The sequence below is a fragment of the Euprymna scolopes genome, chromosome 6 (assembly GCF_053919585.1).
Source record: "Euprymna scolopes isolate OS-2025 chromosome 6, ASM5391958v1, whole genome shotgun sequence".
NCBI lineage: Eukaryota > Metazoa > Mollusca > Cephalopoda > Sepiida > Sepiolidae > Euprymna > Euprymna scolopes.
In genome coordinates, this window is record NC_136487.1 from 25,978,829 (window position 1) to 26,005,941 (window position 27,113).

The window sequence follows — 27,113 nt, forward strand, 5'->3', positions numbered from 1 at the left end:
TGTATAATAAACAGACTATATACCAGCTCTTTCTACAGTGAGCAATCTTTAATAATCACGCGAGTTTCATTGGATTTACATATAGGAAACTAATCTATACAACCGTTATATATATATATATATATATATATATATATGTGTGTGTGTGTGTGTGTGTGTGTGTGTGTGTGTGTGTGTGTGTTTTCTTTTTACAGCAACAATTGACCGTATCAGACGTTTTTCTCCAGTTGCATAGTGCGCCAATATCTTCATGTTTAACTGCACTGTAACTATTAGTAGAAATTATTCTTGGGGGGGGGGGGTAAATGAAGAAAATCCAACAGAAATGAACTTAGTGGCGGCCAAACTGAATTTTTTTTTCATCCAAAATGAACTTCGATATAATGTAACTTAGTTGCATACTTCCCAAATCTTATTATAAATTTGCACCAAATGACCGAAATGTTAATGTTTATATAAATAAATGCAAAAGTGTTTGTTTCGTGTTTACACTGAACTGTTTATTATGTTTTATTTCAAGTAGAGGATTTTGCAAAGTAATAGCAAGCTGGCCAAGCAATCTAGTATATAAGAACTACATGAATACTTACTACACTGCTCTTCAATTCGATTTACTCGGAATTATAATAATTTACTTTTGATAATTCATTATTCTTTACTACCAGTCTTGAGTTGAAAGACATGTTTAGTTTAAAAACAGTTTCCGGTGGTTAGTTGTTCTATACAAGTCCTGGAGTTGACTGGTTCTGAGTAGAGAGTTCTTGAGTTGAAAGCCACAGAGCAAAAAATTCTTCCCGTGTTAACACGAAGAAAACATATGCATAAGTTGCTACAGAAAAGGTTTAATTTTTATGGAGCAATTCTGGTTTCTGATTGGTTGGTAGCAGAACCTGAATTAATTTGATTCGTCAGTTCCTAGCAGCATCGTTTATAAATAGTATCTCCCGACTGTCAGGGACCATACCCCCATTATAATTCAAAAATATTGCAGCACTCAGATTGTATGATTATAGTTTTAGACAGTGACGGAGTTTCGTGCCAAGATATTATTTCCATGTATCCTTTTTTTTCTTTTTCAGTTAAACCAAAAATTGACAATTTCGTGCTTTCTTCAGAGCATAAACCTTTCGTCAATGAATTCTCCGTTTTTACCTGCACTGCAACTATTAGGACAAAAGGTTCTTACTCTATGAGATGGTTTAAAGGATCAAACTCCAGTAGAAATGAACTAAATGGCGGTCAAACTCGAGTAACCAGTCTAAACCAATGTAACCACACCATCACAAATGAACTTCGATATAATGTAACTGAATCGGATATGCCGAATCTTATTATTATATGCCAAGTCAATGCTGGACTGAGCCTTGAAAAAAAGGAAAATTTTACTGTTCTATGTAAGTTTATGTTTATGTATTCTCTTTTATCATTTCTAAATTTTAGATTTTTAAATATTTTATAATGTAGGCATCCCCATCTTCCATTTAAACCCTTGTTTGTACTTTGTTCCACAATGCAATTTTATTATACCTCTCTTTCTACCTTTTGTAATCATCCACCCTTTTCCTTGTCTAGTTGTTCGACTTTATTTGGATTGAGATATGTTATTACCAACTAGAATATATTGATTGTTTTTCTTATCTAAAAGCTAATTTTTTATATAAATGATAAATTTATTCCAACAACAACTTTATCTACAAAGTGATGAAGCAAATATGGAGATAGAACCACAACGTTATAGGTGAAAAATGGATAAATAATAATGTGCAGTTGTCTAGATTACGAGGCCAAGTATAAATCTGATAAAAGCATTGTGAAACGTTGCTTGATGTTGCATTCCCATATAACATGGGCCATCTAACGTTAGAGTAACAAGTGCAAGGTCCAGCAACACAGATCAGCTCAGGGATGATAGAATATGTTTAAGAGAGAATGACAAAGCTGCAGAACTTTCTGTAATAGTTCATTAAATCGATCGGCATTCTAATCCTAATAGACATAGCAAATAATATCAGTAGAAAAGAGCATATGCCAGAGTGATTGAGTGAGTTACATTGTCAATTGCAACAAATATAAGATAAGACTCGTGATGACAGGGTAATAATAGAAGCCTAAAGCTCCTAGAAATGAATGAAAGCAATTGAAATTGTATTAGATGCCATCATAAGAAAGTAGGTTGATATAGATCAGATGTACTTTGGCTTTGTACCTGGCAGAAGCACAATTGATATTTATCGTTGCATTCTCCTGTAAAATGTAATGTCAGCGCAATCAGTGCAAGGCTCAACATGATAGAAAATTCTTCAGGTAAATTATTATATAGGTGTGAAATATGATTGGTGGACAGCTGTGTTGGGATAACGAGACCAAGCATATTTTGTTTTTTTTTTCAGTTGAACCAAAAATTGACAGCATCATACGTTCTTCACAACTTTCACCTTCCGTCAATAAATTCTCCATTTTTACCTGCACTGCAACAATTAGAGGAGAAGGATCTTATTCTGTGAGATGGTTTAAAGGATTAAGCCCCAACAGTATAGAACTTAGTCGTGGCCAAACTCAAGTGATCAGGCATACCCAGTGGATCCGTACCATCACAAATGAACTTCGATACAATGTAACTCAGTCGGATATACCAAATCTTATCCTCACATGCCAGCTAAATGCTGGACTGATCATTGAAAAAACGGAAAATTTTACCATTCCTGGTAAGTTAATGTTTATGCATTCTCTTTTGTTCATTCTTAAATTTTATATTTTTATATATATTTTTTAATGCCTTCATCTCCACCATCCTTGGTTCTACCCTGTTCTCACTAAATATGTTTTATACCTTCTTTCCTAACTTTTGTCATCCCACCTTCCCCACTGTCAAGTTGTCTGACTTCACCAAATGACTTGCTGGTAATGCCCTGTCATATTTGGACTGAGATATTTTATTACTAATTAGAATATATTGTTTGTTTTTTTATCTAAAAGTTAATTTTTATATAAATAATAAATTTATTCCAACAGTAACTCTATCTACAAAGTGATGAAGCAAATGTGGAGGTAGAACTAGATAACGAGGCCAAGTATAAATCTGGCAACACTGGAGTGGTAAAATGATCCAACCATTTTTTCCAGTAATCTTGACAATAGATTTCATGTATGTGTTCCATTTCAGGCCAGGAGTGAAGGTCAGTCCCAGAAGCTTGTCAAGACTTCCACAAGACAAGAGCCATTCATTTCAATTGGGGCATGATGGGGGTCAGAGCGATTATGATGGAAAGTGAAACTTGGTTTTAGATTCTTTAAAATTAACCAGCCACCTTTTTCCTCCGTTGCACTATGTGCTCAAGATCAAAAGAGAAATAATCAGAAAATCTTGGTCATTGCTGGCCTTTGAAGTGTAAAATGTATAAAGAATGATGTGCAGTTGTGTCTACATAACGAGGCCAAGTATAAGCCTGGTAACAGCATTATGAAACGTTGCTTAATTGTGAATCCTCATGAAAAATCTAACGTTAGAGCAACCAGTGCAAGGCTGAACATGACAAACTAGCTCAGTTATGAGAGAAATTGCTTCATGTAAAATTATTATATAGATGTAAAATATGATGGTGGGCAGCTGTGGCAACATAATGAGATCAAGCATGTGTATTTTGTCTTTTTTCAGTTGAACCAAAAATTGATGGTATCGTGCTTTCTTCACAACTTACACCTTCAGTTAATGAACTCTCCATTTTTACCTGCACTGCAATGATTAGGAAAGAAGGTTCTTATTCCGTTAGATGGTTTAAAGGATCAAAATCCAATAGAACTGAACTTAGTGACAGTCAAACTCAAGTGACTGTACAAAATCAGTGGAGCCGTACCATCACAAATAAACTTCGATATAATGTAATTCAGTCGGATGTACCAATTCTTATCCTCACATGCCATGTCAATAATGGATTGATCACGGAAAAAACGAAAAATTTCACTGTTTCAGGTAAGTCTATGCTTCTGTATTCTCTTTTCTATTTTTGAATTTTATATTTTTAAATATTTTATAATGTTGTCATCTACCCCATCCAAATCCTTGTTTTTACTCTGTTCACAGTTCATGGTTTTTGTTATTACCCCTCTTTCGCTTTTTCTGTCAAGTCGTCTTCCTTAACATCATAAACTCTCACCAAAGTCTAGTTAATGACCTGCTGGTAATGCCTTGTCATATTTGGATTGTTTGAGATATTTTATTACTAACTAGAATATATTGTTAGCGTTTATCTAAAAGTTAATTTTTAATTAAATGATAAATCGACTCCAAAGTAACTTCACATATTAAGTGATTTTTCTCTTTTCAGTTGCACCAAAAATTGACGGTATCAGACTTTCTTCACAACTTTCACCTACCGTCAATAAATTCTCCATTTTTACCTGCACTGCAATGATTAGGAAAGAAGGTTCTTATTCTGTTAGATGGTTTAAAGGATCAAAAGCCAATAGAACTGAACTTAGTGATAGTCAAACTCAAATGATTGTCCCAAATCAGTGGAACCGTACCATCACAAATGAACTTCGATATAATGTAACTGAATCGGATGTGGCAATTCTTATTCTCACGTGCCAAGTCAATGCTGGACAGATTGTTGAAAAAACGGAAAAGTTTATCATTTTAGGTAAGTTTATGCTTATCTGTGCTCTTTTTCATTCCTAAATTTTACATTTTTAAATATTTCATAAGATTAATTTATTGCGGACTATTATCCTCATCTTTATAGTTGTTGTTTCACATCATTTCGGCCAAATATTCCTCTGGTCACGGTTACTAGCTGATGAAGACCAGAGGAATAGTTGGCGGAAACGTTGTGAAATAATAACTAAAAAGATGGAGATAATAGTCCACAATAAATTAATTAATTAATAAAACTCATCTCAATGATGAATTCCAAATAAATAATATATATTTCACAAGATGTTGTCATCCGTTCATGGAAGATCAGATAATAAATAAACGTGGATCTATAAGACCAAAAACTCCAACCTTGATCGCCTTTCGGGACCTGTGGTGTAGTGGATAGAGACGTTGAATCTCTATGGTTCCAGGTGAGCATTTTCTGAAGATAGCAGTTTCAATCCTACTCAAAGTCAGCCAGAAGCTTACTTGGCCAAAACTAGGTGAGATGACAACAACTGTGGAAGGCAGTAATTATTGAGGATGCAGTTAGGAGATTCAAAGGCCAGAGAAATAATTGTCCAAAACATCGTGAAACAACATCTAAGAAAGATGAGGATAATAGTCCGCAATAAATAAAATTAATAAATAAAACTCATCTCAATAATGAATTCCAATTAAATAATATATATTTCATAAGATGTTGTCAAACCCAACGAAATCTTTGTTTTTACTCTGTTCCTGCTGCAACTTTTTTTTCAAGTTTTGTTGTCGTGACCTTCCTTCCTTCCTTCCTTCCTTCCTTTCTTCCTACTTGCCACGTTATCTTAGCAACATAGCCAGATTCAAGTGGATGACCTTGAATTCAATTACATCATTTTTTGTTTTAAATGTTTTATTACTAACTATAATATATTATTTGTTTGTTTTTGTTTCACTTAATAGTCAATTAATTTTTATTTACAATTGTCATTTTAACCTTTACATTTCTACAAAGTTATTTTGAAAACTGTTCTTAATTTGTATTTTTTTTAATGCAACTAACTCAAACATTTCTTATTTATATTAACATGGCACACGGAATCGATATTAAATAATAAAAATATTCTATAATCTGAAAAGTTAGTACTCAATTGTGTATACGTCAACACTAGAGAAAATAATGGCAACTCCGGAAGGGCCGATCGGTACCAGTGTTATTAGTTGAGGAAAAACTGGTTTGTATGATACCATTAGTCTGGATCCAAGATAGATTCTGGCTGTGAAACACTAGTGTTCGATACTTCTATTTCTAAATTGAATTTAAAACTTTCTTTGCTTTGATTTTATTTATTTATTTATTTATTTATTTTACAAAGGAATCACCACTTATCAAGGCCCGGAAGCCACTCGAGGATAAGGATTAAAGAGTGTACAGTGTTCAAATGGACAATATCATTATAATCGTTAGAAGTGTAAACTTGGTAAATTGGATTACTTAAGGGGAACGGCTCATCAAGAACTTGTTCACATTGGACTTGAAGACGGCCATATTGTAGTCAGCTGGAAAGCAGAGAAACGGAACAGAGTTCCACAGGTCTGCAGTTCTAAGAAAGAAGCTTTGTTCATAGAATCTTGGAATCTACGTTTAGGTTTAGGCACAGATAAAGAGTGGGGGAAATTATTGATAGTTTTTACAGCCAAACAAGTGAATGTTTGGCGAGTGGGGACCATAGATTGGAGCTCAGACGAGAACGTCTCATGAAAATAACGATAAAACAGAGACAGGCTCGCAACGTCTCTTCTGTGAGAAAGCGGTTGCAGGAAAGAGAAAAGAGTACCCCCACTAGACTACAAAGTATATTTTGAACTCTGTCAAAGCAGGATAAGGTCTTCCTAGCAGCTCCTGCCCAGATGTGACAGCAACACTCCCTCCTGGCTCTTATATAGGTAGAGAATTGCATCAGCAGTGAGATATCTACTGGATTGATAGAAGGATCCCATCAGTTTTCCAGCGACTTTGGCAATGGATTTGATGTATGTATTCCATTTTAGATCAGGAGTAAAGGTCAAGCTCAGAAGCTTGTCAAAACATGAAGCCTCCCCAAGACGAGAGTTATTCATTTCAATTAATGCCAGATGGGGATCAGAACGTTGATGATGTAAAGATAGAAGCTTGGTTTTGGATGCATTAAAAGTACCCAGCCACTTTTTTCCATTGTACCGTATGCTCAAGATCAGAAGAGCGAATCAGAGAGAACTTGGTTGTTTATGACCTTTGATGTGCTGCCATAGATGGTAGTGTCATCAGCAAAAATGTCTATGAATGATCTAAGGATATGATTTGGAAGATGATTAATGTAGATCAGGAAGAGAGTTGGACCCAGGATGGACCTCTGAAGGACTCCAGCATTAATACTGTGAGCTTATGATTTCTGCCCATCAACCACTACTCTTATGAGCCTATCAGAGAGAAATGATTTAATAATTGAGAAAATATTTCCAGTTATACCATAGCTGGAAATCTTGTGAAGTAGGCCTTTATGCCATACCTTATCGACGGCCTTTAATATGTCAAGAGCAATTGCCCTAGAAAGGAAGTCTTTGTCGAGAGATTCACTAATCCTATGAGATATAACCATTAGCACATCTGCTGTAGATCTAGCAGAACGGAAACCATATTGCATGTCACTAAGAAGGTTATTTCTGCTGAGGTGGTTGACTACTTCTCTTTTTAATATGGATTCCAGCAGCTTACCCATGATACACAGGAGACTTATTAGTCTGTATGTTAGTCTTATTAGTCTCTGTACAGAGAGGGAGATGACTTATCACCTAAATTCTGAAGTACAGGGAATACTGATGAGGTTTTCGAAGGTGTTCGAAAGCACTTCTCCTTAAGGCAACGCTTAAACAGTTTTGTAAGTATGGGGGCAAGTTCTAGTTGAAGCTTTTTCAACACTATAATCGGAATGCTGTCAGGGCCAGTTGCTTTACTGGAATCAAGGTTCTTGATTAGCTTGGCGACCTCATGCACAGATATTTCTATGTTGCATAGCGTGTTGTCTGTTATAGGAGGAAATACGTCGCATATGGGTAGAATTAACTGCAAAGTTCTTGGCAAATGTCAGCGCAGTTGGGAAAGCAGAATCCTGGAAGCAAGTTCCAAAGTTTTGCAGTTCTGGGGAAGAAACTATTGGAGTAAAAGGCTTTCTTACACCTAGGGATCTCTACTGTGAAGGGGTGGGATTTGGCTGCTTGTCAGGTTTGTCGGAGGTGTTCACGTCGAGGAGGTATAAATGCTTGTAGTTCGACAGAGCATTCACCATTAAAGTACTTGTAGAACAGGCAGATGAACAGAGGCTGTAGCCTAGATGACAGTTCAGGACCTATCAGGTTGGTGACTCTCTTTTGAACCCTATCCAGAAGCGAGAGACTAGTAGCAGATGCACCAACCCAAATGCGACAACAGTACTCCATACATGGGCAAATGGTGGCCTTGTAGAGATACAGGATACTTTCAGGCATAAGTAGCTTTCTAGCATGGTAGAGAGAGACCACCTTCTCTGCAGCATCTTTGACAATGCTCTCAATGTGTTTGTTTAAGCTCATGTTCCCTGTGAACTTTAAGCCGAGGAGTTTGAAAAACGTACTTTCAGTTAATGTATCTTTAGCCATAGCTATTGGTGGTTGAGAAAGTTTCTTGTAATTATTGAAGGAAACAAGCTTAGTCATGGCAGCATTGAATGTGATCATCCACTACGGATTGGAGGTCTTCCTCTAATTTCTTTGCCATTTCCTTAGATATGTGGTCATTTGTTTTCTCATGCCTGTTGTAGAGCATGGTGTCATCAGCAAATATACCCATCTCAGAAACAATTTTATCAGAGAAGTCATTTATGAATATTAGGAATAATAGAGGTTCAAGGATAAACTCCTGAGGTACACCCGCATTTATATCATATTGTTTAGATGTACAACCTGGATTCTTCTCTTATTTAAGAAAGATTTACTTATGTTAAGTATTCGTCCAGTGATACAGTAAGATCTGATTTACTTGAGAAGACCTTCATGCCATAGCCTGTCAAAAGCCTTAGATATATCTAGGGCTACCGATCTACCTTCACATGCTTTGTCCAGTGTATGGTATACACGTTCAGAGGTTACAGTTAAGATATCTGCTGTAGAACAGGCTGGTTTAAATCGATATTGTTGGTCAGTCAGAAGTTTAGCAGCTGTAAGGTGATGGACTAGAGCCTGGTTAATTATGGACTCAAAGATTTTGGCAAAAAGCGGGAGAAGGTTGATGGGGCAATAATTTAATGGGTCAGTTCTTTCACCAGAATTCTTGTAAACTGATAACACGGAAGCAGTTTTCTAGCAGTCAGGAAACCACAATTCGTTAAGGCATTTGTGTATAGTTTGGAGAGGACGTGAGTAACCTCAGCAGAGCATTTTTTTAATAGCACAGCAGGGATGAGATCGGGTCCACATGCTTTTGAGGTGTCTAGGTTTTTCATGATATCATGCACCTGAGAAGGGGTGACTTTCAGATCATCTAGTGTGGCGTCTGTCTACAAAAGAAAATCAGGTAGGAGGTAGTTTGCTGTGTTCAATGTGGAGTTTGAGGCAAACTGACTGGCAAGTATGTTAGTCTTCTCGGTTGCTGTACAAACAACCTCATGATTATTGCATAGTGGAGGAATAATTGATTGCCCATTATTTACTACACTGTTATAGATTTTCCCGAAATCACAGGTTCCTAATTTCTGTACTTCTATGCGTTTTCATGTGGTTTCAGTATATTCTCTCTTAGCTGCCCCTATTTCTTCCTTACAATTATTTCTACCTTCTATAAACTTCTGTCTGTTTGTACTGGACTTAGGTTGGTTAAATCTGCAGTATGCATGTTACCTTTGAGAAATGGCAGCTGCACAAGTAGAAGTAAACAATTGGAGAGAATGGGGTTTGCTATAAAAATTTCCGCATGAGGACATGTGCTACAATTGTTGTTTTGAATCAGTCAGTTGTCACTTTTACACACTATTCGACGGGAAGAGAAAAGATGATTCCCCATGGGGCATCTCTGATGAGATCCCTGATGACTTCCCAGTCAACTTTCTTATAATACTGCGTTGTTTTGAGCAATGGCTCTTCAGTTTTGGCTCTAGAATTAAGGGCGATTTCAACCATTATCACAACGTGATCAGCATTCCCCAGTGGGCTATGGGTATTCTATAATCATCAGGAACTGTGGTCAGAAATAGATCTAGAAGTGAGGCATGTTGATCTTGCTGGACTGGGAAATGTGTCGGAAGCGTAACCGTCTGTGATAGGGAATGAAATATAGAGAAGCTATGCATTATGCTATCAGCTGTGTCTGTGTAAGAAGAGAATCCAAGCCAATTACAGTGGTCGATATTGAAGTCACCAAATGCAAGTACTAGTGTGCTAGTATCGAGGGAGAGTGGTGTATCTATGCTGTCAGAGACTTGGTTGATTAGGGTACAATCTTGGGTCGAGCGGTAAAGAAAATATAAGTAACTAATGTTATGTTGCAAGTTAAGTCTAAAGCACATAAAGGCTTGGTTGTGTGATTCTAGTTTTATTTCTCTAGTCAAGGACATGCTCCAAATATAGACTCCAAGTCCGTGCATATGTCTGCTTGAGTTCTTATAGCAAAGTGGGAGATAACCAGGCATGTTAAAGTGGTTAGGAGGAGTGGAGGAGCGTAGGTTAGTTTCACTTAGTGCTAAGATATCTGGGGTGTTTGTTAGAAGAAATGTTTCTACATCATCTAAATTAGTTCTAAGCCCGCAGATATTCGTGAATGTAAGCCTTAAGGGAGGAGGAAAATTGGTTTTGTTTGAGTTTAAGCCTGGTTTAATCGTAATTTTTGAATGCTGACAAAACTTTTCAACCTCACCATGAATAGGAAAAAAAAATGAAAAAAAGATTAAACTCAGTACCTCAATTTCTCCTACTCTAACATCAGGGGTATACGTTCTAACCTACCAGAGGTTGAAATCCAATTTAAAGGAAATTAAAACTAACTTGCTGTTCCTGTGCGAAGCTGGTATTGGTTTTACTGTTTCCTTAGACGATTTCTCGATTAAAGACTACTCTAACCTCCAAACTTGACCTCAAGATCGCCATAGACATTAATTGGTTTTCGCAACATTTCAATCATAGTGCTAAAAAAAATTGCAACCAAAACTAGCCCTTATACTTACAAAGTTATTTAAACGCTGCCTTTAAGAGAGATGCTTCCTAATTCTCTGGAAAACTTAAAAAATCTGAACAGTATTTGAAAATAAGGCGAATCGTTCTTCTGCCTCTTAGTACAGAACAATTAGTCTCTTGTGCATAATGAGTAAGTTGCTTGAGCCGATGATAAATAGTGAACCAACCTATTTAGCAACAAGCAATATGGTTTCTGTTCTTAGAAATCAACAGTTGCTGTGCTTACGGTAATATCACACAGGATCAGGGAATCTATTGAAATGGCCTCCTTTCTAGAGCAATAGCTTTTGTCATATTTAAGGCATTTGATATGGTTTTGGAATAAAGGTCTACTTCACAAGATTTCCAGCAACAGAATCCTTTCTCTCCGATAGGTTTATTAAAGTAGTTCCTCATGGGAAAAAATCCGAAGCTCTAAGTATTTATTCTAGCATACCTCAGAGGCCAATCCCGGGCACAACTCTCTTCTTGATTTTCATCAACGATTTCCCAAATCAAATTCTGAGATCTTTCATCGACAGCTATGCCGACGATACTACCATCTATGGCAACACTTTAAAAGCCAGCAGTGGCCAGGATTTTTATGACTCACTCTCGTCTAACCTGGAGTATGTAATACAATGGGGTAAAAATGGGGTAAACCAAGCTTCTATCTTTACATCATCAACGCTCTGATCCCCATCTGGCATCAATTGAAATGGATGGCTCTCGTGTTGGGGAGGCTTCATGTTTTGACAAGCTTCTGGGTTTGACCTTTACTCTTGATCTGAAATAGAACACGTACATCAAATCTGTTGCCAGGGACGCTGGGAAACTGATGGGATCCTTCTACCACTCCAGAAGATATCTCACTACTAATGTAATTTAATATCTGTATAAAAGCTAAGTACGTCCAAGAATGGAGTACTGTTGCCACATCTGGGCAGGAGCTGCTAAAAAAAGCATATCCTGCCTTGACAGAGTACAAAATAGTCTTCGTGGCTTAGTGGGGGGGGTGCCCTTTTCTCTTCCCTGCAACCTCTCTTGTTGCGAGCCTGTCTTTGTTTTATCGTTATTTCCATGGCAGGTGCTCGTCTAAGCTCCAATCCCTCGCCCCGCCCCCCCTCGCGAATCTTTTACAAGAAACACCCGTCTGGCTGAAACTACTGTCAATAATTTTCCCCACTCTTTATCTATGCCTAAATCCAAACGTAGATTCCATGAGCAAAGCTTCTTTCTTAGAACTGCACGCCAGTGGAACTCTCTGCCATTTGCCTGTTTCTCCCCCGACTACAACTTGGACGTCTTTAAGTCCAACATAAACAAACTCCTGACAAACCACCCCCTTAAGTAAGACACTCTATCAAAACCCCCAATATTAATGATTACGACAATACTATCTCATTGATTACTGTACACGCAATAACCCTTATCCCTGAGTGGCCTTCAGGCCTTGATAAGAGGTGACCCCCGTGTAAAAAAAAAACAAAAAAACAATCACTACAAAAATGGTGGAATCATTCTAACGTTTCAGAAAGCATCTCACTGCCGACACAATCCTCTACCTGTACAAGTCAAATATGACTCAAGATAAAGTACTGTTGCTACATCTGGGTGTTGTATTCTGGTGTTTATAAATAATGAATTTGTAGTATACAACACCATCACCTTTGTCTGCAGGTGTGATGATGATTTTATCCTCGTTAGCCATATGCGATAATGCGTCTATGTGACGTTTTGGTAAGACGGTATCTGGCCTCTGACACGGGTCATCTAAGTTTTTACATGTGCTGGCCTGCTGTATTATTTCCCACTCTATAATCAGCGATCATCCATTTTCCTTGAGCTCCCAGTAGTGGTTAGCTAATGCAGTTTTTATTCAATCTTTGTCATATGATCAATAAATAAACAAATATACTAGTATAAAATAAAATGTAAGTGAACATTAAGGAACATGCCAAGGAAATAAGCAGATTCAAATTATTTAAAACTCGTATGATTTTTAATTGTGATGACGAAGGTACAACAACAGATTGTGCATCAAAGTTTATATCTGTGTTATTGTGTTTTTATATTAGTACTAACCTGTTGCCCGGGTGTTTGGAGGTGTGTGTTGAGCAAAAAAAAAAAGTGGTTGGAGCCAGGCAGGCTCGAACCCGTACTGTGAAGGAGGAAAAGAAGGTGAAAAAAACGTAACGACTTTGCTGTTTCGCCCATCGCCAAACCTGAAGAGACGAATGTTTAAATTAAGACTAGACAATCGAAAAGAGGGGATGGCTTTTGAAAACATCGGCGAAAAAAGCGACCCCTCTCTGTAGAAAAATGCCCAGTTGAGGGTGAAAGAATTAATGGTTTTAACCAATTTTTCGGTACTTGACACCCGAAAAGTCAAGCTTCAAAACAATACCGATCTCATGAAAATCCGTTGCCTCTGTCGAAAATTTTAGGCATACATACATACATACATATATACTGTTACATCCTTGGTCTGTGTTTAAATGCACAGTAGTAACTTTAACTCCAGCATACGGACTTAGGGCTACTGCATGCACCCGGCTTAGAGAATGGTAAGGGATGTTGCCACCCAGAATGGCTACTCGGCTGGCTCCCTGAATCCAGGCGAGTGTAAGCAAATTTAATCGTCTACCGAATTTTCTCGAGTCTCTAATCAAAAAAATGAGATGCGAGGCATGCAAAGAAGATTCAGCATGAAATAATGAGGAGGTCGGAAGCAGAAATATAGTTTATGTATTCTTTTTTTATATGGGTTTTATTTATCTTTTTTTTCTATGTATAAAAACAAATAAACAAACGAAAAAAAAATAACCCAGGATTGAAAGTGACGAAAAAAAGTTCATTGATGACAGAAGAGAAAAAGCGGTCGCCGTTAATTCCATAAGAAATAGAGGGGGGATTAAATCCGAGATAGGGTCAACAATTCGTTTAATGGTATATCTGCACAATAAACTCCGGCCGAGTATCTGCTGGATTGCAAACAACACAGAAATCTTTTTGGTGAGGAGAAATTCACAAACCTGTTTCTTATGCGAGTTAAAATCGAAGATCCTTGCTATTCCCATTTCGGGCTAATATGTTTACCGCATATAACATTTCTTTCTTTTTTTTTTAGAGTTTCATTGTATTCTCCGTTCTTTTTCCTTTCGGAGCCCAGTAAAAAAAAAATGGAGAAACATTCGTCGCTCTTCATGTCTAACTCAGATTCAACCGCCTAACGTTTTTTTCCCCCTTTTTAATGCATCACTCGCTTAATCGGCTCTGATTCTATGAGCCAAGAAAAAAAATCATCGCCTTCTCTCGCCGAATCAAGAACCCAGACTGCCCCTCTTTCTTTCTTTTTCCCCTCTCCGCTTCTTGGCTGCTGCTTATGTTCCCTACGACCTAGGCATCACATTGATTCTAAAAATAACTTGACCCCAGCAGCATCGTTTGGTTTCTTTCCGTTCTGCCATGGACTTACCCACTGCTCGACTTACGTCCACTCTGGGGCCTCATTTTTCCTCCGGCCTTCTCCACGCCTAGGATCGTGATCATACATACATACATACATTTAAACAGACAGGTGAGATTTATATTATAGAAGGCTTATGCAAAATCTCTGTGGCGAGATAAAAATGGTTCGTGTTCAAAGAAACGCATGTCGCTTGAAGAGATTGCTTTTTGGGTTCGTTATATACGTTTGAGGAGCAGACTCAAATGCATGTATTCATGTTTGCGTCAGAAGAAGAAGAGAGAGAGAGAAAGAAGGGTGGAGAGATGTACAAAATGTGGATGGTGGTACAGCCACCTGGTATAAAATAGTAAGCAAGGGGAGATAACTGAGCCTATTTTTTATTGCTGAAGCTACTAACGAATTGTGTCTCTATGTGGTGTACGTAAGGTTACGCTTCCTAGCAGTCTGGCGAGCATATCTCTACAAACAACATTCATATTAAACTAGACCACTTCCCAACACAAATAAAATAAAAATCTGATTCATTCCAAAAAGAACAAAGAAACAGGCGAATTAGATTTCAAGTGAAAACCTTGCTTAAAACCGCGTACCCATGGGCTACGATAAATAAATGTGTGAATAACGAAGGATCTGATTGACTGACTAGCTAACCCAGTGCTACGAGAACATATAAGAACACGAAGCAACATCAATTCCATGCAATAGCCTGACGAATCATCACGAGGATGAAATGCGAAAAATTCTGCGTAGTTTGATTATAATTATATATTTTTTTTATATTTTTCAAATGTATTTTACATAAATATGATTTTCAATTTTTGTACGTAATTCTCATTTTATTTAATTTTATTTTCATTTCAGGTTCAACTGAAATTGAAATACCTTCCTATGCGGTTGTATCTTTATCCATGGAAGTACATTGTAGTTTTAAATCAGCTAAGCCCCTTCTAAAAATGGTTTTAGAAAAAGGAAATGGGGAATTTGTGGCAGCATACAATTTTGATTTGAAGACGTACGTCATGGTAGAAACACCCGGGGTAACTCTAAAAGTGAATGTTGATCAATCTATGAAAGAAGGACGTTTCACATTTTTCTTTTCGCAACTAAACAAGAATTATTTCACATGGTACAGATGTAAAGCAGAAAATGATATCAACGTATTCTCCGTCAAGAAAACATTGGAAGGTAAGAATTGCAAGATATATATATATATATATATATATATATATATATATATATATATATATATATATAATCTTACAAAGCAACTATTCACCCATGCATGATGTATTGCTGCTACATCTGGGCTGGTGCATCTATTACTATAGAGTTCAAAAGAGAGTCTCAAATCTAATAGGTCCCACACTGTCAACCAAGCTACAGCCTCTGTCCCATTACCGCGATGTCACATTCTATTTTTTTACAAAGGAGTTATCGCTTATCAAGGCCTTAATGCTATTTAAGGATACGGGTTAAATGGGTTTAGAGTGGTCACTGGAACAACAGCATAGTAATCGCGAGTGGTTGAAAGTGGGTATAATTTGATTATTTAGGGGGGGGCGCGGTTCTACAAGAATGATTTTATATGTTACAGATGTAAAGCAGAAAATGATATCACTGAGATGAACGCGTGAATTCATTAAATTAAAAAAGAAATTTTTAACAGTAAATGACTTTCTACACGCTATGTCAACGTGAAATCCCCCCTTTTCCTGTCTTAAAAATGTCTTCTAAAGAGAAAATTAAGAATGGGTTTCTAAATAGAAATTCTTAACATAATTAATGGCGATGCGGATGTGATGTTTTGAATTCATCGTCTAAAGTTTTTGCTTCGGCATCTTTCCACTACTTATGTAACTTGCCGGAAAATGCCATAAAGCTGTTGGAGATATCGTGGTAAGTGCTAATTAAGGCTTATGTTGACCGAAATGTTGTGAGTTCAAATGAATCGGCGAAGCGTCATTATACTAGCTGATATAAATAAGACCCTGAAGCATATGATAGATTAATATGTAAATATAGCGTAGGTAATGTAAGTGGACTAAATAATATCAATAAAGTCATCCAAACATTTTATCAAATATAAATACAAAGAGGAATACTGAAATATATACCCCTAATAAACCCAGGTTCACCCTGAAAGATCACAAGAAAATTTTAATAGTAACCGTCAATTAAACTGACCTCACCATATAGATCAGATACAGCAATTCATCATCATCATCATCATCATCTTCTTGTCATGGTAGGGTCACGGATCACTCTGACTCTCATCCTATTTCACTAGGTAGACTTTCATAGTTGCATTGTGAGTTCTTTTTTAGTTACTTAACGTAGGCTTCCTGCAGTCTCTTCACTAAACTAAATCTCTGTTTTTGGCACCTCCAAAAGAAAATCGCCGAGGAATTTACCTTTAGCCCTTGTTCTTCTCTCTCTGATCAGAGCTGAGATTCGAAGAAGGTACCCATAGAGTTGCTTTCATGTAGGAGTGCTGCTTCCAGTAGATGCTAGAAGCAGCTGTTAACATTTTGGTGTATACGCCGTCATTGTTTTCTCTAATCTAATAAGAACTAATGTAACAATAGCTTCATTTTTGTATTATAATGATTAGATCTTTAAATTATTTTTATCTTATCCCGTTCAGCCCACACTTTGATAATTCACACATTTGATTCACTCCCTGAGGAATGTTGTTTTGCAATTTTACTCCAATATGGGTAAACTTGTCGACATTTTAAAGATAGGTTCCATTTAAGGAAAAGATGTTTTGATGTTGGTTCGAGAGAACGTACTCTGTTTCCTTGCGTTAACAACAAGTCCAATGTAATTTTTCATTTCTTCGTGTAGAATTATGGCGTATCCTTGTTTAGTTGTGTCAGCAAAACTGCAAAGTCGTCCGCAGAGTCTTCACCAGTAATTTTCTTTGCATGATATCCTTGCTACCTCCTATAGATTACCTAAAATAATAATTTTTTTTACATCTGACTAATAAAAATTAGCCCTATAGAAAATCTAAAAGCCATATGTATAGTGTTATGATAAATTAAAATTTAATATCTATTCCTCCAAAAATGCGCTATTTAATAATAAAAAAACTGAACGGAAATAAAGCCGCAGTGAAAATTGGATATCTTCAACATTGTACAGTGTTCATTGTTTGTCTTAATGTGCAAGAAAATCAAGTACTGTCTCTATTGAATGGCAGAAAAACATTGTCCTTTTAAGTGAATGTATGCGCGTTCATCTCGTCATTAATTACTGTTAAAATCAATTGATTCCTTTAGCTAACAACATTTTAATGTAAAACAAAAATTCTTTTCAATCTGTAAAATAATATAATCTAATTTATAAAACTCAATATGTCTGCATGCCTGTCCGTCTGTCTCCATTTATTTCAAAGTGCATATGTAGCAGTTAACAAACTATTTACTGTAACCGGATCAATGCCCGGTGCCAAAGTGATTTGGCCGCACTGACCAATCGGTTGGCATGGCGCATTGATTTGAGCTGTCCCCTTAAGAACTATTTTTAGCCCTTTGGGATCTCAGCTGCTATCGCCAGAGGGACGCCAGCAAGCCACCTATACGGACCTCTCTCACTCACTCCTCCCACTGCTACTTGTTGACGACAGCAGTCTGATGACAGATGACATCTTAAAACATCATTTATACTTTCTTTCTCTCCAGTATGAGATACAATCTCGCCTTTTCTAAATAAACCCTTTGTTGTTGTTTTGTTAAAAGAAATGTCGTTTGGCCTTGTGTTTATTTAAGCAATAATCCTCCTATACATCTCTTCCGAGACACAAGATCTAAGAGTGACGCAAAGCAGGTCAAATGATTGCATTTTTATTGACCGTTGTTTTATTAGTGTTAGGACGCTTGATCGGAATCAGGAATCGGAAAAATTTCTGCATATTTTCCGATGCCAAAACGATTCTTTTAATTATCTTTTTTATTTGGTTCTGGTAAAAATAACCTTCCACTGCTGGTAGTAATAATAAAATAATAAATATTTGATGATTTTTAAATACCAGCAAAGTTAAAATCTATAAAGTGTATTTTTAGGTTTGATAAAATATACACACATTTAACACGTTTTACAGTAATTGGGAGAAATAGCAACTTTATTGTTTAATATTTAGAGATGTATAAAAAATCGGAATCGATAATTGTATCGAAATCGGGAATTTAATGCAGAATCGGTAATTGTATCGGAATCGGGAAAAATATTGGACCTGTGGAACAAATTCGATTTGGTTTTTAGCCGGTAATAATAGCTGATAAAATGTCAAAATTAAAAAAAAAATGGAACTTGGAAGGCGTAAATCGACTTACAGTTCTCTTGTACGCATGCAAAAATATACATGTATACGTTAAAATCTATTATAGTTTTATATATAAAAGTCACATATTGTAGTTAAAAGTAGTTTTTAAGTGTGTTTAATTCAAAGATTCATTTTATTTCTTTTCGTTCGAGCACATGTACCGACAAGAATTTGGTGCCTATCAAAATCCATTTGATGTTACAGAATGCATGGCCAATTTGCTGGCAATGGTTGACTATATGTAGGTATGATGTGATTTGTCGAAGAGTAAGTTTGTGGTAACTAAATTTACATCTAAATCTGAATGATAATTTTGTCTCAAATGTATATTGGTCATTTTGTACAAAACATGTCATGTATTGCATTAGGGCTGTCACAGATAAGGTATGTGCATGTATTTGAGATTACGAAGTGAGAGTCTGTGATTAAATGTTGTACACACACACACACACACACACACGCACACACACACGCACGTACACACACACACACACACACATATATATATATATATTATATATATATATATATATATATATATATATATATATATAAAGTGTGTATGTTTTCGTGTGTATGCATGTATGTATGCACGAGAGAGAGAGAGAGGGGGGCTATGACTGAAAATATTGTTTGTCTTTTGTAAAATTATTTTTTCTTATTGATTTTGATGATTATTTTGTTTTGTTTTTATTTCTTTTCTAGACATGGAAACTTCAGAGACCAACAAGACCAACAAGACCAACATGACAGCCTCAGTTGCAGTCCCTCTCTTTCATTCTCTTTCTCTCTCTCTGGCGCTTTCTTTTCTGTTATGTGTTTATTTTACTTATTCTAACTTCATGTAGAAACTTCTGTTTATTAACACTATTTTCACACCTCAGCCCAACGTCACTAGAAAACAGCAAGCGGAAGTCATGAAGCATGCTGAGGAAATTTCGATTGGAGGCGTAGCTCTCTCTCTCTCTCTCTCTCTCTCTCTCTCTCTCTCTCTCTCTCTCTCTCTCTCTCTCTGTTCGAGTGTACTTTAAAACTAATTATTATAATTACAAATATGTTTGTGTTAATAGAAACGGCAATCAAACCAGACAGACAATCCCTAAAGACGCTGTCATCATTCTGCCCAGAACAAATTTAGCGAACAAATGAAATAAGTTTTACAAAGTCTTTTTCAAATAATCGAATAAACTGCTCTGTTTCAAGAAGATTATGAGCCATTGTTATTATGATGACGATGATGATGAAAAGGTTAAGGTATAAAACCTTAATCTTTTCATCATCAGCATCATTATCATCGTCGTCGTCGCCGTCGTCAAATTTTCAAGGTAGTTGTAGTATTGATAACAATTAAAAAAAACGCCGAATACCTCCGTTATTTACTTTAGGATTGGATTTACATTTTACAACATATATATATATATATATATATATATATATATATATATATATATATATATATATATATATATATATATATTTGTTTTTACTATAAATATATATATATATATTTGTTTTTACTATATTTTTTTATATAATTTGTTTTTACTATATCATCCTTATTGCTAAGCTAGAAACGGGTGGTATAAAATCTATTAATTTTAAAGTAACGCGGGCTATTCTCAAAAACTCTGACATAATGGTTCCATAAAACATCAAAACAAGGCAGGCACTATCTTTATGCGGCATACGAACTATTTTAAAGGGGAAAGAGTTTCTTTTATCGAATATTTTATAAAGAAAAATCTCATCCTCAATTTTTATATCTAAATCCAGAAATGTAGCCTGTTGTCCTCTATGTTCACAATTCAATTCTAATTCCTTTGGATATATGAGATGTTTACTTTTTTCGAATTCATCATTATCGTTTATGCATATATCATCTATAAATCTCCTACACCCATGAAAATTATATGTTTTAGATATATATCTTTTTTTATTTGTGATGACATATATATATATATATATATATATATATATATATATATATATATATATATATATATATATATATATTACTCGAATCTATGTAAATACAGATTTTCCCAAAATGGTGCAGGATCCAGTCCCATTGGGACACCTATTGCTTGGAATAATATTTTATTTCATATTTGAAAATAACGTTCTTTACTTATAAGTATTTTTTAAATACCTTTAGAAACATTAGTTTTGCTGTTTTTATTTTTATATCAGAAAGCTTTCGAGTTTGAAAAGTCTATGTATTTACCTTTACCCTCTTTAAACGCTAAATCTACAATATCATTTAATTCTTTTATAAGTTTTTCGTGTGGAATTTTATTGCATAGCATACTAAACTCATAAGTCGCTATAGATTTTGCTTTTATTCTATTATATATATATATATATATATATATATATATATATATATATATATATATATATATATATATATATATATATATATATATGTCCAAACATTGTAACTCAGCTAAAGAAAAATAAACACCTGATTATTTGGAGTACGAATGTCTTTGTGTTAATTAATTGTAACAATCATCTACTTCAGACAAACGACCCTTAACGATATCATCACAAGTTTTGTCCACAACAGATCCAGTAAATTAACCGACAAAGTATTTACGCTTCATTCCTTAATCTCTTCATCCCATCATCAGCATCATCCGCAGCAGCATCGTTGCCTTCCTCGCCGTCGGATGCAACTAATGTCAGGAATTGCATGACTCTAAATGCGAACTATCATTGGTTGATGAATTAATGCTATGTTCTGTTACAGCCTTTTTGATTGGTGGATTGAAATTGGAACGGCAACCGGTGTTCAAACCACTCTTACTTCGTGAATTATTTCAGAGAAGTAAGACGAGATTCTTGTCTCTCCTGCTTTTCTTTTCTAAATTTTTTGCAGAAAAAGATGACGAACCGTTCGACAGACTCTGATTGGTGTTGTGAAGTTTAAAAAACACGACACACTCCCCCATTAATGTCAAAAAGCCATTGGTAATTTTAAGATATATCTAAAAAATATTTTTATGAGTCATCTTGCGTGTGGCAAGTGTTGTTACACCTTTTTATTAAATAGGCATCACCACTTATCAAGACCAAGAGGCCACTCGAGGATAAGGGTTAAAGAGTGTACAGTAGAAATTGGACAATATAGTAATCGTTGATATTGAACTTCGGTAAATTTGTTAACTTATATGGAACGATTTATCAAAAACTTGTTTACGTTAGACTTGAAAACAACCATATTGTAGTCAGCTGGAAAGCAAGCAAACGGAAGATAATTCCACAGGCGTGCAGTTCTAAGAAAGAAGCTTTGTTCATGGAATCTACGTTTAGGTTTAGGCACAGATAAAGAGTGGGGGAAATTAGTGATAGTGTTTTCTGCTAGACTGCATTATAATAGCCATTGTTTATTTATCAAAACAAAACATTATTGAAACATCGGTTTTAATTATAAACTTTTAAAGGTTAAGTGCAGTAATGGGATCTGGGGAAAGTTGTATGGAAGACATTTTTAAGTTCCAATAGAAGCTGCACAGAATTGAACATAGAAGGATGCATGATTAGAGAGATTAAGAATATCTTATATTTTAGTTATGAATTTTATGATCTAGAATGTTAAATGAAATATAATTTTTTTTTTATAATGTTTGTTGTTTAAAATGTTGCTTTTTTAAGACAATTTTTTTCCAAATTAGAATTATTAAGGAGTCACTAACAGGGTTCCCTGTGATTGGATGAAAAACAACCAGTCACAAGCTTCCCTTTTAGATCTTTAACAACATCCACAAAAGCGGTTTTTACAAATTCCCTTCCTTTTGCCTGTCGAGCCCTCAGCTCTCTCCGTCATTTTAACTACAGACACGTGGGAGGATTTTCAACTGCAGCACTCAAGGCTTCATTTGTCCTCAACCCAGCCAAACTGACACAGAAAACATACACTGTTAACAGGACGAATCTTGCAAATAAGTTCCACAAAAAGCGACTGTTTTTGCAAGAAAACATTCTTTCTTCCTTCTCTTTCCTATAAATATAAGTTTTTATAACATTTTTCATTTATGTTGTGTTCCTTTCTTCTTGTCGACGTCACAATATTATATAGTTTATATAATATTATATAGTTGGGAAATTCCCAACAATAGGGAATTCGTGGTTTGCACCCATACAAATGAATTAATTGAACACGTGGCACGGAATAAACAACAAAACCTTTTTTGTTTTAAAATTCAGGTTTATTGCAGCAGTCGAGTTAGGGTTAGTTTGAAAAAAAAAAAGAAAGAGTTTTAAAAAAGTACTTTGGGTGTCGCATCCCAGCCAGCAGTTATCTTTAAGCGAAAACCGAGCGTCCAGTGGACGGAAACAGGGAAGAGGTCCGTCTTCGATGCTTGCCGGGTTCTTTCTGCTGGCTGACCGTGATTCCTAAAGGGGCTAAAAAAAAGTTCCTTGTGGGGCAGGTAGAATCAATACCCTGCCAGCTGATTTGTCAGTGTGTGGCTGAATCGCTCAGTAGGTTGGGAGAAGGGGGCCACTGATTCGCAAAAGTAAATGGATCTTTATTTTATTTGTGACTGTTACACAACATTCATAGATTAAAACCAAGACAAAGAGAAATTTCCGACCGGTCAGTTATTTATGTTCCCGACTAACTTTCATCAACACTAATCTTCTACAGAACTCTTAAACACATTATAGATGTATAATGATCGACCAGGTGAGATGCGGGTAGTTCACAGGTCATAGAACCACATTCCCATCCACTTAATTCTTTGTGATTTCAAAAATGAAAAAAATATATATCCATATGACTTGGGTGCATTAGCTTGAATCAAAACTATAAAGATATATAAACTTGAGTTACTTCAGCCATAATCGAAACCGAAATCAAAACCTATGAAGAATTCTTGATAAAATTATTTATATAAAAAATAGATTACTGCAGTGCCATCAATTATAATCGAAACCAAAACTTATGAAGAATTCTTGGTAAAATTATTTAATACAAGAAATGGAAGTACATAACAATTAAATGATCCGGATGTAAGCGTGACACAGAAAAAAACACACGCGGTATCGTATTAATATATAGATTATTTTATTAGATTCTAATATACATTTTCGACAATCATGAAGAAAGGGTGATTTGTCTAAGGGACGTGTCTTGAATTACTTAGGACCTCTATCAAGCCATGGCTTACGGAACGAGAAAATGTTACTCCCGCAAAATAAACCAAAAGTTCTGTTTGAAATTCTGTGCCGCGTTCGACAGAAACGTTTCCGTATTCGATATGATACACTTTGTTGTTGGGCTAATAAGTACGTTAACCCTGGAAACTGAAGAAAAATAAAAAGTGAGTTAAACACAACCAAAGCAAAGATGACCGATTACATTTATATAGAATTTATTCAGTGGCTGACGAAATATTTTCGTTTTTTATACGTTGGCCGGAAGGGTGCGTAAAGGCGCATGAATGAGAGACGAATTTTACGCATTTCGTCTAGGGGAGTAAAGATGTTAATATCCGGTTGGCGAGTAGATATGTATTGTGTGTTGTTATTGGTTTTAGTTGAGTAGCCCACGCCGTTGTTTGCTAGGGTGACGGTGAGGCTATGATATGGCCCCCTTCAGAGAAAATTGATTGGGAGAATCAATTCAGTAATAAATGTATGTTTTTAAGTTGTCAGGAAAGTGAACTGTTCTTTCTGATTTGGTGCAGATGGCATGTTTGGGTGCTCCTACATCTGTTTCTGTCGGCGGGCTCGTGTGAGAGAAATCTCCCTTTATTTAAGCGGGTTTAATGCGATCGATGGAGAATGTGACTTTGTTGTTGTTCCGCATTATAGTGAAATGTTTCTTGGCTCGCTGTAAAACTTTGAAAGAACACTGGTAATTTGGTGTGAGTGGTCTTTTAACTGCGTCATTTCTGACGAAAACGAATTCGCTTTTCTCCAGGTATTGAGGCAAATGTAATGAAGATTCTTGTCGGCAAGGAGGACTTTATGTAAGTTTCGACATTTTGTGGCGGAGGTCCTGCGCAAATGAACTTGTCGTTGGAACGCTGTTCTGGAGAGTGTGGAAAAATTGAACTGGCAGGGAGAGAAGCATTCCGTACACTAGTTTTGTGGTTGAACACCCTAGGTCAGTTTTAAGCATATTGCGGAGGGACAGCATTGTCAAAGGCAAGTTTTCAACCCAGTGGTATATGCTTAGTTTCGTTGATAAGGATGTCTTCAAAGATCAGTGGAATCGTTCGACAAGTCCATTAGAGCATAGGTGGTATGCTGTTGTGTTAATATGTTTAACGCCGAGTAGCTTGGAGAATTTGTTAAAAAGTGCCGATTGAAATTGTGGTCCACGGTCCATCGTGAGAACCTGGGGTACACCGAAATTCGATATCCAGTTAGAGTTAGTGAAGATAGTTTTTACCACAAATGGTGGCTGAGATATCTTTGATTGGGACACAACCGGCCATCTGGAAAATCGATCTACAACTGTTCCCTGGCATAGTGGGAGAGGTACAACGATGTCTATGTGACGCAGATGGCAATTCTTCTAAACGCAGTGAGGTTTGCTTTATGACGTCAGGTAAGGTTGAGTCGGTTTTTTGTTTGTCAGCGATCAGGTCCTGACTTAATAAGTTCTCGCCCAGTGCGTTAATGTACGCTCTGGACAGTGTATCGGCGACCATATTGTATTTTCCTTTGACGTGTCGTATATCCGTGGTAAATTAAAATATGTAGTCGAGGTGGCGTGTCTCACGGGATGCGTATCTGTCTACGCTCACGTTCATTGCCTTGGTGATTGGTTTATGATTGGTATAGACAGTGAAATTCCTTCCCTCTAGGAGATGTCGCAAATGTTCTATGGATAAGCAAATTGCCAGGAGTTCACAGGAGATGGTGCTGTATCTTCTTTGGGTGCTGGCTTGTTATCGGTTTCTGTTCTGTGTTCACCAGTTGTTCTACGACCGCTCTTACCCCAACGTCAGATGCATCTGTCATGAGGAAAATTTTGGTTGTGGGGCTCGTTCTCTATGAATGAAAGTTTTGTGGAATTAACCAGGGCCATCTTTGCTGTTTTGAAGGCTTTGAGAGTAAATTTTCTATTCTTCTGCTCGATTATGTTTGTTAAGGGCGAGAGTATGGTAGAGCAGTTGGGTATAAACCACCGTCTTATTTGTCTTGTCGATGTCAGCGTTGGGAATTCCTTGATTGCACTGATTTTTTCAACCAGTGGTGTGATTCCATTTTCATCGTCTGCATGGGCGTCTGTTGTCAAAGAAAGGCTCTGGGATCCTCGAACAGCGCTGTAGTAGTCGTATATTGCGGCGTCGTTGCTGCAACTTAAGCACTGTCTTCTCTAGGTTGCAGTGGTTAGTAGGCGTGTGATTTTGCTCTTGGACTGCATTTATACTTTGGTCTACCTTCGCAGCTATTCGGTCTGACAAATCGGCTAGCTGGTCTAACGGTGTTGTCTTACATGTGTGCAGGATCTGTGTCACGATGGATGGTAATTTGTCCATCCACAGGCTATACAGGATGGAATCAGCCATGGAGTGTTTACCGAGCCGGCTCCTCGTGAACCACAGAAGTTGTGACGAAGTTCGGTCTTCTCTGGTAATGTAGGTGAGTAGGTCTTCGTTTGACCATCCTGCACGCTTGAGTATAGCATTTTTCAAGCTGGTGTATGGTTCGTGTTCAGGGACGTGTTTTAGTATGTCGGCCACTTTGTCGACCACGGAAGCGGGGTAATGCTTGGACAACATTGACAAATTTCAATTGTTCAGATGTGATCTGTCTGACCACGAAGATCGGCTCTAGCTGGAGGAACCAATTCTTGGTGTTGTTTTCATTGAATGTTGGTAAGTGCGTCAGGGGCAGGGCAACGCTGATAGAGGAATCGTGGTTGGCATTGTTGCTAGCAATCTTGTTTGATTGTATAACTCACATCGGGTCACCACTTGTTTCGGGGCTAATAAGTATGTGAACCTCGCAAACTGAAGAAAAGTAAAAAGTGAGTTAAACACATCCAAAGCAAAGATCACCAAGGCGGATATTAGATTTATATAGAATTTATTTTCTTGAAACAGAAAATAAATAGAAAAATTATTTTCTGCAGAAACGGGACGTGTTCATTGAAATCGGGTCTTTTGACAGGGCTAGAAGTGGTAGGTCTTCGGAGGCCCAGGGTCCGCAAGCAGGTTAGGTCTGGCTGTTTGGCAATGGGGGTGCTGACTGGAAGTTGGTCGGGAGCCGGGAATTTTTCCTTTAGAAAGGCCGGGGCCTGCACGTGTAAGGCTTTCTAAGAACCGAGTTCTCCTGAAAATGGGCAATCGATGAGAGGCGTTTTTAGGTGGACAGTTGTAGTATTGTTGGTGTGGACGATGAGTAGCAGACGTAGCAGATATGCTGAGATTATTAGTGCGTGTACCGTTGCTGTCGGGTTGACTACTGCCTGTAGAGTCGTCTGTTGAAGCGGTCATACGAGCGAGTAGGGGGCT

The 27,113-nt window shown here is 36.7% G+C and overlaps 1 protein-coding gene across 1 annotated transcript in view; it reads left to right on the forward strand.

Moving 5' to 3' along the window:
- The window catches only part of LOC145277577 (uncharacterized), a 60,189-nt gene extending 40,520 nt beyond the window's left edge, over positions 1-19,669 (forward strand). Inside the window, exons 3-8 of the mRNA XM_080129070.1 lie at positions 1,080-1,394; positions 2,391-2,705; positions 3,656-3,970; positions 4,326-4,640; positions 15,171-15,494; positions 19,342-19,669. Coding sequence (XP_079985196.1) covers positions 1,080-1,394; positions 2,391-2,705; positions 3,656-3,970; positions 4,326-4,640; positions 15,171-15,494; positions 19,342-19,484 — 1,727 coding nt within the window. The 3' untranslated portion in view covers positions 19,485-19,669. The remainder of the gene's footprint in view (positions 1-1,079; positions 1,395-2,390; positions 2,706-3,655; positions 3,971-4,325; positions 4,641-15,170; positions 15,495-19,341) is intronic.
- Positions 19,670-27,113: the final 7,444 nt, after the last annotated feature.